The sequence below is a fragment of the Phocoena phocoena genome, chromosome 7 (genome assembly GCF_963924675.1).
Source record: "Phocoena phocoena chromosome 7, mPhoPho1.1, whole genome shotgun sequence".
In the NCBI taxonomy this organism is placed as follows: Eukaryota; Metazoa; Chordata; class Mammalia; order Artiodactyla; family Phocoenidae; genus Phocoena; species Phocoena phocoena.
Window position 1 is genome coordinate 105,169,488 of NC_089225.1, and position 12,549 is coordinate 105,182,036.

The 12,549-nt window shown below is 42.0% G+C and overlaps 1 protein-coding gene across 1 annotated transcript in view; it reads right to left on the minus strand.

The window, feature by feature from the left end:
• Nucleotides 1-1,234: 1,234 nt before the first annotated feature.
• The window catches only part of PID1 (phosphotyrosine interaction domain containing 1), a 258,391-nt gene continuing 247,076 nt past the window's right edge, over nt 1,235-12,549 (minus strand). The window contains exon 3 of the mRNA XM_065880412.1: nt 1,235-3,407. Coding sequence (XP_065736484.1) covers nt 2,931-3,407 — 477 coding nt within the window. The 3' untranslated portion in view covers nt 1,235-2,930. The remainder of the gene's footprint in view (nt 3,408-12,549) is intronic.

Below are 12,549 nucleotides of genomic sequence, written 5' to 3' on the forward strand. Positions count from 1 at the left end.
AAATTTCTTGGGCCTTTGTTTGCTTTTAAAACTTTTTCTCTTGCTATAAAAAATGACTTCAAACATGAATAGCAAAGGATATTTATTACTAGTGGCTTAGGATGCTAATTTAAGATAAGCTAGAGGGTTTTAAGAGGAATGGAAATAAAATATCCAAATTAGAGCAACAGCCCTGGATCAGAAGTCAGAGGGTTTTTGTCCCCGTCGAACACATCTGAGCTGTGCTACCTTGGCCAAGTTATACAGTGTCTCTGAACCTCAGTTTCCTCATCTCTAAAGCAAATGCCATATCTACCTTCAGTATCCTTCTGAGGGGCTTATGAGTTGAGGTACACAAAAGTGCTTTGTGCTCACCAGGCTAGAAAGTCGAGTATAAAATTGCTTACTAATCACTAAGCAAAAGCTATTGCCAATATTATCAGAGTCAACTACTTAGCGTGTCACACTTAGTACCCTGAAAAGAATACCAGCAAATGCTTTCTGCGATAAATAACCATATGTGCACTTGCAATCCAAATGTTGCTGAGAGAAGAAAGTGGCATTGTTTGGAAACACATGGTGGCTGGATTCTTTCTTTTCTTTCTCCCCCTCTTCAAAGCATATACAAGGACAGTGGAGTGAACATGAAAATGAGAAAAGTTCGACTTGAAAGAAAATGCCATTTTCATCGGAGGAGTGAGGTAGTAATGCTTCTTTGAGTTCCTCTCTTTAGCAGGCACCCGTATTTTCACTTTTGAAGCCTTTATATGTGGTACTGATTCCATGAAGAGTATTGCTCAAGACATACAGGCTCCATGGCCACCTGCCTTGCTTGATTAATGGGGCTGTTCTGAGAAATCATGGCCTGAAGGAGACATTTTTAACCAGTTCTGTCAGAAGGACTCACTCTGTTTACCTTCCCCGATTTCAGTGCAGGTTCTCCCAAGAGGCTCGTGAGATTTTATAAACAGCCATCATTTGTAAAATATTCCAGAAGACTCACCTCTGAAATAAGCCCATCACACTAAATAACTTTCAATTATTGACGCGTTACCATCTCAACGAAGGGGCAGTCATTTTTACATAAAAATAGAGCATTAGAAAATAAAACAGGATTTTTTTTTAACACCGTCAAGGAATGGGTTATTGATGACCAAGTTTTAACATATTTTTAGAGAGAATTCCCTATTTATTCAATCTGATCTATTTTGTCCTTCAGGTTTTCTTCACTTAAAAAAGGAACGACATATAAAACATGAAACTCCTCAACTGTATTAATGCGAACATATTTTTTATTGAAGAATGAATGCATTTATGCTAAAGAGTCGTTTACATTTGTTGTGAAGCAGCAAGCATATCTCCAAGAGGTGCATTCCCCTCAATGTGACTCCATGCTTATTCTACATGCCTTAACACTGGACCCACACTCGGGGGCACACATACACACACACAAACGCAGACATGGACACACGGATACACAGACCAAAACGCCGACACCACTGCTCTCTGGATTCAATAAACTCTCATTTAAGGCTTCTGTAAGGTGTCCTAGTGCCCCTAAAATTATTACCAGGATTCAAAACAGACTTTCAGAAAGGAGCAGTACCTGGAAAACTAGTCATCTGCTCTCGGCCTTAAATGCATGGATTTTAGCCAATCCTTTCAATGTCATTCAATAGTGACTCTTTGCATTTATGATATTTAAAGATCCATCAAACTGAGAAAACTCAGGCTCTCTTAGTGAGAATTTCTCATTAGAAATACCGAACAAACTGGCAACTCTGACCCTAAGAGATCAATCCAATTGGAAGATAAGAAGGTCAGATTTCCCTTTAGAATGGACAGAGGTTCTCTAGATAAGTCTGGTTTATATCATTTGTTTCCTACTCGAGCGTAGTGTTGAGTGATGGGTCAAAGATTCCTTAGTGATACCAACTCAGATTTGAAGCTTGCCATGAAAGGTTCATCAGAAAGGACCATCAACTAAATAAGTTACCATAAATCGGGGTTGAAGAAAGGACAGCCTACAAGGAGCTTGTTCAGTCGCTGATAACTCATTCCCTTTTTCCAACCTATCTGTGGTGGTGGTGGTGGTTTGAAACTCCCACTTTGTTTGATTGTTTCTTTCACCTGCTTGGTTATTTTCTTCCCTTTTGGTGTCCTGCAGTGTAGGGTGAGGCTGCATCTCTGTGGGGATGGTGGCGCGGGCTGGAAGGGCGGAGAGGGAGGATGGGGCAGGCGGAGGAAGGGGGCTATTAGTAGTTGCAAGTGTTCTAAGAAGATAGATGAAGTGAATACAATAAGAGGGTACTACTTGATATACTTATGTAATAAAAGCACTACCTTTAACTGTGAATTAACTGCCAACTATCAGGTTGTTAGCTGTAAAGCTCAATAACGGCTGTGCTGATTTGCTTACTGAGGCGAGAATCTGAAGCCAGCCAGGGGAGAGGAGCTCTCAGGATCAGCCTGAGGTGTTCCTTTAGTCCAGAGGCCTCCTCGCCAGCAACAGCACTGACCACCTCCCCACACAACTAGGGATCCTATAGGGGCATCTAACATTCTTGTTGGGTTTCGTAAGGCAAGTTGGGATGGTCCATCACATAAACAGCTGCAGTGTATTTGCCTGAGAGCGCTGAAAATCGGCATGGAGAGCTCCTAGAGGGAGGCATTGGAAAATGAGAAGAAAAAAAAAAGAAGAAGACCAGAGTCTAGAACTTTCCTCCCCAGCCACACTCCCACCTTCCTCATAGTCACAGCAGCAGCAGATTTCAATGTAATTACTTTAATAATACATTTCTTTAGATTTAGAATTGCTCTTCTGAATTTTATAAGCTTGGTCAGCCAATAATTTGGCAGTCTTTTCATCCCAAATTTGAATCATTGCTTATCCATCGCTTGTCTTGAACGCCTTGACCAATGCTGCCTTTGCTGAAGCATCCTCAGTTCACTCAGCCGTCATCGGATTCCAATTCCTGGGACACCTCTTCCGAGGAGCTGTTCCTGTGGATCCGGCCGTCGCTCTTCATACTGTGGAAAGTCTTCTTGAAGGCCTCCATCATGGCGTGGGCCAGCTTCTTGGCCTCCAGCTTGCTCTCGCACTCGACAGCGTGGCAGTCCATCTGGTAGGACAGGTCGTCATTAATCTCCCTGTAAACCCAGGCGAAGATGTCAGGGCTCACGTTGTGGTCGGCGGTGCAGTAGGCAATGCGGGCCACCTGGAAGGTATCCATGTGCACCGTGGCCTCCCCTTTGTGGTCGAGGTGATGGAGCCACACTTGGAACGGTCGGATTTCCAGGAGGGCATTGGCTGGAAAGACGTCTTCTCGGGCTAGCGTGTGCTTTTTCCAGAGCTCGATGACCGGCTTTTCTGTGCAGCCTGACAAAAACTGCATGCCTGTGGTGGGGACCTTACCCAGATAGGTCACCTGCAGAAGTAAGAGAGGAAGAAAAAGGAAGAGGTCAGCAGTATTCTCTTCGTTCTGCTTGTTCACTGATGTTCTCAAACGGTCATGGCGTCACCCTGGAAGGACGGAGAGACAGCTTTCTTGCTCCCTAAAAGAATAACTGTCATCCGAATTTATATTTTTTCTCCCTAACAAGTTGACCCCTTGGCAAAGGTACTGAAATTTAAAAATAGGGTTAAACTTAAAAAATTAGAGTTTTAGAGACCTACTCTCCCTCCCTCAGCCCCCTTTTAAACTCAAATTAGAATGAATGATTATGATCTTTTCCAAATTTGGCATTTCTTTGACACCATAAATCCACTTGAAGTTTATTTTCAACCAAACACACGCAGAATTTAATGATAAGAAGGAGTCAAAAGGATGTTGCATCTGAAAAACAAAATCTTTATTACACTTATCTCCTACTCTGGTTCTCTTTCCAAATCACTAAATGTCTGATTTCACTTAAGCTACTTGCTTCTAGCAAATGCCAAGGACACAAAAACTGTTCTATTTCAATTATGGCCTAAAACATGACTGTTTTCTCACCAAGATAAAGTTTAAGCAATTTTTGAACTGATGGGCATCTGGTTAGAGTGATAAAAAATGAAAGATCTACAGATAGGTTAAGATTAGAACCCTGGTTTATCAAATAGCTAGACGGGCAATACTAAAACAAAGAAAAATAATTCCAGGTGATTCAGATAGTGTCCTTTAAAAAATCGGTTTATGATATACCAAGAAAAGATGTTCATTCTCTCATTTTTGTTTTTTTTCACTCATCAACATGGATAGACCCTCTACCCCTGGGCACCTGCATTATGGAAACACATAAAACTGAAGAAATCATTTAAGAAATAACACAAAATAGTATGTAATTTGGCTCAAAATTAGAGGCACGGATGTAAGTGCTATGAATTTTAGGAAAAAAAGACCAGAAAAAGGTCCAGAGAAATGGTGAGAACTGAGCAAGGACATTTAGCCACAATGATTCCAAATCAGTGTTTCTGTTTAATGGGACAATAAAGTCCACAGACAAAAAGTTCAGGGCACAGACGTTAAGTCCTGTTGCATCTTTTTGTGTTTTGGTTAGCTCTTATACAAGAGTTCATTGGCTAATCCCTTTAAAAAGATGACTCTTAGTAAAGAGGCACAAGTGCTGCCCACTCTAGAAATATTTACTAGGAATCTATTATGTACAATGGCAATGTGCCAGGTGGGCATGGGGGAGAGGGAGGACGGGGAAGCAAGTAGCTGAATATGTGTTCAGAGCACCGTCTTTGAGGCAGGTGAAGATGAGAACAAATCCCAGCTCATCAGTTCACCGGGTGGGTGGTCCTGGACAAACCACCAGCCCTTTGCACATGCACAGGTACAACTATGATGCGAGGCAGCCCATGAAAAGGAGAGGCAAAGGGTACCACCAAGTACCCTGAGCATTTAGCAGAGCCAGTGATGGCACCCACCATGCTCTGGGAGGGGAGTCATTGGATTTCAAAGCAACAGAGCTTCAAAACCTAGATAAGAGCCCAGCAAATCAGATGGTGAGCAGGAAGAAGGAGCAGGAAGGCAGGGGCTGCAGCGGGGAAAGGCCTCACCTGTCTGGGCACATGGGGCACTTTGGCCTGACCACACATTTGCCCTACATGTGCCCTAAGACAGCCATGAAGGAGAGACAGATGGCCCATGACCGCTGGATAAAAACAGGCTGAACTTTGAAAGCTGGCCTTGCATGCCCTCTGAGGAGTCAGGTCTTCTCTGCTCTTGATGGGATGTCACTGAGGGTCTACAGTCCAAGGGGTACCTGGATTTGATGGAGGTTGTGAACTTGGACGGCTTGACAGATGCCAGGAAGAAAGACGGATGGGGAGAGCTGCCTAGCAGCAGAATGCTCAGGCAGGAAGTTGTTGCAGCAGCACAGCCAGGAGACAGGGGTGGCCTGACTTAGGAGCGGAGGTCGCGGGAAAGGACAGTGGGGACAGATGGGAACGAGATTCAGAGGTAAAACTGACGATACTCGGCGATACACTGAAGGGGGAAAATGACTCAGACAGACACTGCAAGTGCCTATACTCCCCAAGGAGGCGACTGGTTGAATAGTTCCTTGTCACTCTGGATTGGAGTCACACACTAAAGGTGGCTTTGTTAGGAAATGCACAAGATACGGCTCTTGACTTCTGCTACTTACTGAAAATGTGCTTTCTGTATATGGTATGTATGATATCTTTATTAACTTTTAACAATTTTATTTTTTTAATTGAGGTGAAATTCACATCACATAATATTAACCATTTAAAAATGTATGCTTCAGTGGCATTTAGCAGTCAAAATGCTATACAAGTATCAGCTCTGTCTAGTTCCAAAGTATTTTCATCACCCCAGAGGAGACCCAGGCCCCATTAAGCAGTTACTCTCCACCGTCCCCTCGCTCCAGCCCCTGGCAACCACCAATCTGCTTTCTGTCGTTATGGATTTACTATTCTAGATAGTTCACACAATTAGAATCACAAAATATGTGACCTTTTGTGTCTGGCTTCTTTCACTTAGCATAATGTTTTCAAGGTTCATCCAAGATGTACCATGTACCAATACCTCATTCCTTTCTATGACATCTTTACTTTTGGAAGTGGAAAAGCAAATGGAGTAAACTAGTTTTAGCGTTTGACGTGAAAAGTATTCTTTCTTACTGTCCCCCCGGAAAGTAGAAATAACTATGTTTATATTTGTTATATTTGATAGAAACATTCTTCAGAGGAAGGGAATCTCCTTTGATGTGCTTTAATCTCTCTCTCTCTCTCTCACACACACACTCTCACACAAACACAATTTTAAAAAAAAATTATACAGTGGTTTCTATCATGATATAATTAAAGGATGAGTTTTAAAAACTTTATTGTAAGTTGTTGACGGTTCCCTCCAGTGGAAAGCAGCTTAATAATAGTAAAATTTTGACAACTAAGAAAAAAATGTATTCCTCTCATAAATATTTATTACTTAAAAACTAAAGATTTTAAGGGAAATAAAGTTTTGTTTTGGAAGTGTGCTTGAGAGAAGAATGGAGCAGAGATTATAACTCAAAGAGCTTAATACGACAACAATGAAAGCTATTTAATAATATGTAGACACTTATATAAAAAATTGTTTTAAACACTGAGGTTCAATGTATACATAGATGTAATCTCTTGGTACTAAAGTTACTAGGAAAGTAATATTTATTTACTGGCCCAGTTTCACTAGTTATCACCTAAACAACACACTATGCACCAAGCATAAGGTCCCACATTGCTGTTTATATACATTTGCAGCCAAATGTAAGCCACACACTGAATAGTAATAACTAATATTTGTATCACACTTTAGGTAAAAAGCACTTTGCATGCATTAGATCCATTGACAACCCTGTAGGTCAGGATGGAATATTATTATCACTAACCCGATTTTAAAGACAAGAACCTTAGATGGGGTGGTAGCACTGGGGTATTGAATTCCTAGACCACTTTGCTATTAGATGAGAGTCGTTTCCTTGTAGTTTCACTTTTCAGCCACTTATTCATTTTTCCCATCTTTGAGCTGTCAGAGAAATTTTAGCTTTGTATGAACACCCTAGAAGCAGTGGGTCCTCCCAAAGAAAGAATAGCGTTCTGTTGTTTCGTGCTTTTGTAAATGACACTCCCTTCCATGCCTGGGCATTTCTTTAAAATTTATTCTTTTTTTATAACTGCAGAAAGTAAGATTCAAAAACCTAAACTTTTCAGGTAAAACAGAACACACAAAAATAAGGTAATATATATTTATATGTTTTATATAAACATATAATATACACTTTTTGCAAATATTTATTATATGTTTATAATATGTATATTATCTGTTTTCTAAAACTCAAAAACACATATAATCTATTTACAATGAAATCAAAGAAAAAATACTTTTAATCTAAAGAACTGCAGGCTTCTGGCATCTTTCCAAAAGTTTTCTGTGAAAGGAGAGACATAAACAAGTTCTACCAGCACTAATCCTGAATATTCCATTAGCTTCATCTTGCAAAGTATTCCTAAACCTGCATATGGAGACAGGCTAAGAGCAGATTATGTGATGATGCCTCTCAACTTTGATATTGACAAGGGCCAACGTCCACACCAACTGTTTGCTGGAGCACCACAACTTATGTCTGCTCTCAACTGGGATTTGCAGTGGAGGCCACAGAGGCTGTAGTGGACAGACATGCCCTTCCTCCAAGCACAGAATTAGCAAACATGCATCTGAAATGCCAGAGAACCGCTGATTCTCCGGTGATGGCAGCTCCAGTCCTGATGCTTGAAAATACCAGCCTCTCGGCAAGGCTCTTAGGTGAGTCTTCTCTGATAAAAATGCGCTAACCCTGTCCAAACCTTCCTAAACAGTCCGAGTAATGAACTGCTCTCTGGTTCCTGTAAGGTGTGGCCAACACAAAACATGAGTCAGAGGGTCTAACTTATACCACTGGGTGAACCTTGGGAAGTCAATGAAATTTTGTTTTGTTACCTGTGGGGAGTTGACAACTTTGTCTGAAATCCCATGAGATTACATAAATACAAAAAATAATGTTAACAAGGGTACTTCTTTTTTTTTTTTAACATCTTTATTGGGGTATAATTGCTTTACAAGGATATGTTAGTTTCTGCTTTATAACAAAGTGAATCAGTTATACATATACATATGTTCCCATATCTCTTCCCTCTTGCGTCTCCCTCCCTCCCACCCTCCCTATCCCACCCCTCTAGGTGGTCACACAGCACCGAGCTGATCTCCCTGTGCTATGCGGCTGCTTCCCACTAGCTATCTATTTTACGTCTGGTAGTGTATATATGTCCATGCCACTCTCTCACTTTGTCACAGCTTACCTTTCCCCCTCCCCATATCCTCAAGTCCATTCTCTAGTAGGTCTGTGTCTTTATTCCTGTCTTACCCCTAGGTTCTTCATGACATTTTTTTTTCTTAAATTCCATATATATGTGTTAGCATACGGTACTTGTCTTTCTCTTTCTGACTTACTTCACTCTGTATGACAGACTCTGGGTCCATCCACCTCACTACAAATACCTCAATTTCGTTTCTTTTTATGGCTGAGTAATATTCCATTGTATATATGTGCCACATCTTCTCTATCCATTCATCCAATGATGGACACTTAGGTTGCTTCCATGTCCTGGCTATTGTAAATAGAGCTGCAATGAACATTTTGGTATATGACTCTTTTTGAATTATGGTTTTCTCAGGGTATACGCCCAGTAGTGGGATTGCTGGGTCGTATGGTAGTTCTGTTTGTAGTTTTTTAAGGAACCTCCATACTGTTCTCCATAGTGGCTGTATCAATTTACATTCCCACCAAGAGTGCAAGAGTGTTCCCTTGTCTCCACACCCTCTCCAGCATTTATTGTTTCTAGACTTTTTGATGATGGCCTTTCTGACTGGTGTGAGATGATATCTCATTGTAGTTTTGATTTGCATTTCTCTAATGATTAATGATGTACAGGAAAAGAATTATCTGAATAGAGTTTCCCTAGAAATGGAATAAAAAAGAAATCTCTAAGTAGAGTTTCCTTGAAAATGGAATGCAAAATGATAAAATGATGTACCAAGACACTCTCCCCTCAGAATGACCCCTTTAAATCAGCCCTGCTATCATCCTTACTGGCCCGAGTTCCAGAATCCTGATTTTGTGCACTTTCCCCTAATAAGTCAATTATTTACTACCTGCCTGCAGATATCCTAATGATCCCATTACGTTCTCCAGTGTCTGGCATTCACCCACATTGCTGACTATAAGTCACTGGAAAAAAAAAAAACTATTCAGGCTTTAAAAAAGTGAATTTCTCTTTAATTTTTTTATATATAATTTAATAGAAATGTGCCTTATGGCTCTGCTTTTCAAGGGAGACAGAGTAAAAACTTTAAAAAAAATTATCTCAAAATACGAAAGATTCAGTTATGCTGTGCATGCAGCCATGCCCTCTGTGGTTACTGGACCACAGAATACATGTGTCTCAATAAATAGAAACCCTTGAAATACAGGGCTTTATCCATGTATCCCTTTATGTCAACACTCTTGCAGGGATTTACTCTAACTGTATAGAGATCCCTTCTTGCCAGTCTTTCTCATGTGGGAGACTTGCTTTCACACCCTCTGTAGGCACATCCTCCTTATGAGAACACAGGACTCAGTGTGCAAGGCTGCCTCGGGGCTCCCACCACTGATATAGCTGTGTAGCAATGCAGGGTCTGTGAATGAGAACCCTGTGATCCTGCCCATCTATGAAAATATGAAAGAAGTGAATGTTTTCTACATGAATAAGTCCCTTCTGAGCCTCATCCTTAGGGGTTGCTATTTTCCAGAGCCGCAAAGCAGACGAGAAACACAGAGTCACGAAATTGTTCCCTACGTGTCCAAAATGGTAGACAGATTTTTTTCAAGGTGCCACCTCCCCAGGTGCTGGGAGAAAGGGACTTGGGAGACAACAAGAAGATTCTTCAGAAGGAGTAACAAGCCGTTGGAAATAAATACTGGCATCTCTTCCATGGTTGCAGAAACAGGCTTTGGGCAAGAAGCTTATGAATCATTCAGAGAGAAATAAACAAACAGAGCAAAGAAAAATAAAAAGTTTTTCCCTCTGTGTCATTCAATGCCATAAACTGATGTCCAGACACAGACGTTTGTAATGTGTGTGAATCGGCTTTGCCTAATCCCAGCTGAAGAAAGTATTCGAGGATATTCATGGCGTGTAAAAATACAGAGAGGCCACGGAGCCAAGGGGCCCACCAGAGTGTCTGCAGCATTTACAGTGTCTGATCAGGTGAGACCAGCGTCCTCAGAATTTCTCCTTCCCACGCATGAGTTTTCCAACACCCCAGCCAGCTCTCCATTCATGAATCACCATTCCCTTCTCATCTGAGGGAAAACAAACCCTGGTTGCCTGTCATGCGTCCTTGTGGCCGAGCCAGCACCGTTCCTCTTGGTGGCCAGTGCATATTTCATTCTGGCCTGAAAAACCCTTGTTTAAGACCCTGACTCATCTCACCTTACACTGGACAGCCAGGTCCCTAAATGAAGACGTGAGATGGAGTGGATGATCACGTAAGAACCCAGGCACCTGGTTTCCTGGGGTCTTCCACCTTCCAGGCTGGATAAGTCCAGCTTCCCAACTTTGGAAGCCTGACTTTGGTTCAGTTTACTATGGGGTTTCTCCGGGATGACACGTCAAGAACAAAGATTCTCCAGAGGCCCTTCTTGGGATATAAAAGATCTTGTTGCTCTTTCATTGTCTGTAGGAGACTTCCTTTCCCCAGCTGACATAAAATAAGATGATATAAACACAGGATGGAGAAAACATAACTGGGAATCCCAATAGCTTTTGGGTTACAAGGCAAAAGATGAGAAAAAGAAAAGCCACTCTTACTCCTAGGCCAAATATCAGAATCAAGCTCTTCTGCTCTCACGTTAATTCCCATTTGCACATTTCCGAGAAAAGGGAAAGGACAAAATCCTGAGATTTATGATGTAGGCTTGAATCTACTCCTTCCTGGCTGGTCACAGAGGAGCAAGAATTCACTAAGCACTTTGGAGAGTGGGGATGGATCCAATACGCCAATGACCTAACAACCCACAATGCACAGACAGAAGTAATGCTAACCATGACCTTGAACTTGTATAATCTGCTTTAAGCCATGAAGACAATATTAAAGGATAAATACTGTGCACGCTGAAATCTATGAAGTTATTGTGAGAAAAAATGAAATTGATTAGCCTTGGGCTTGAAAATTAAATTTATTTACCTGTACTTTCATTTGATAAGCATTCACTAGGCACCTACTGGAAACCAGGTATATCAGTGAGTAAAACTGATAAAACTCTCTGCCCTCTTGGGGCTGACATTCCAGCTACATAGAAGATTCTTACGACTGAGTGTACAGAACTCAGCATTACGTAGGCAAGTCTGGCGTCAGGGAGGAGAACATGCATGGGCCTCTGGGAATGTTTCTGATGCATCGGAAAACTTCTCTTGGGTTCAGAAAGGTCTTTCCTCTCATATGGCATAACTGGGATGAAAAAAGTCCCCATTTAGATTCTATTCCTTGGGTCAAGCTGTATCTCATGAAGGCTTATTAGTCTTTACATTCACTGTAGTTTGGCTTCCTGACATGCTACCATGGTAGAGGGACCAGGCAGGTCAATGTCTTTGGAAGACTGCCAAGGGAGAGGGAAAGTGAGTGAGGGCTAGGAAGTGAAGGAGGCAGGAGATTCAAGGCTGACTCTGCCTCCCAAACAAGATGCCTCCCAAACAAGATGCCACTGGTAGTCTACACTTGCCCTGGCGACCAGACAGGTGGGGTGCCTGGCCTCACTTGACACCTGTGATTTTACTCCCAGGATGCTCCAGGCACATCTAACTAATCTGCCTTCATTGAAATCTCATAGTAAAATTATAAGTTGTTTTAGGCTGCCCAGCATCTATTCTACTCTTCTTGGGTCTCCTCCTTTATTTTGGAGATCCAAAGAGCAAGTTTTCCCAGTGTTCAAACTCAAGGTACTGATAATTATATTGCAATAAATTCCTAATGATTCAAAGGTACATCATCAGCATTATGGGCTTTTAGAGCTAAATGGGGCCATTCAGACCAACCTAACACCACCCCTTTGTTGCAGAGATGATGATTCTGATACTTGCCCTGAATCACACAGCTGGTCCCTGAAAGAGCAAGGTGTGGAATGAAGGTCTCCACCACAAGGCCAAGGTTCTTTCCACTACTCCAATCTCTTCTCCAGAAGAGGATCTGGACACTTCCTTTCATTCTTTTTTTTTTTTTTTTTTTTTTTTTTTTTTTAATGCGTTACGCGGGCCTCTCACTGTTGTGGCCTCTCCCGTTGCGGAGGACAGGCTCCGGACGCGCAGGCTCAGCGGCCATGGCTCACGGGCCCAGCCGCTCCGCGGCATGTGGGATCCTCCCAGACCGGGGCACGAACCCGCGTCCCCTGCATCGGCAGGCGGACTCTCAACCACTGCGCCACCAGGGAAGCCCTCCTTTCATTCTTGTATCATCTACTTCTCTCTGGCCATTTCCTCAAGTGTCCACGCTGAGACCAAGGTCT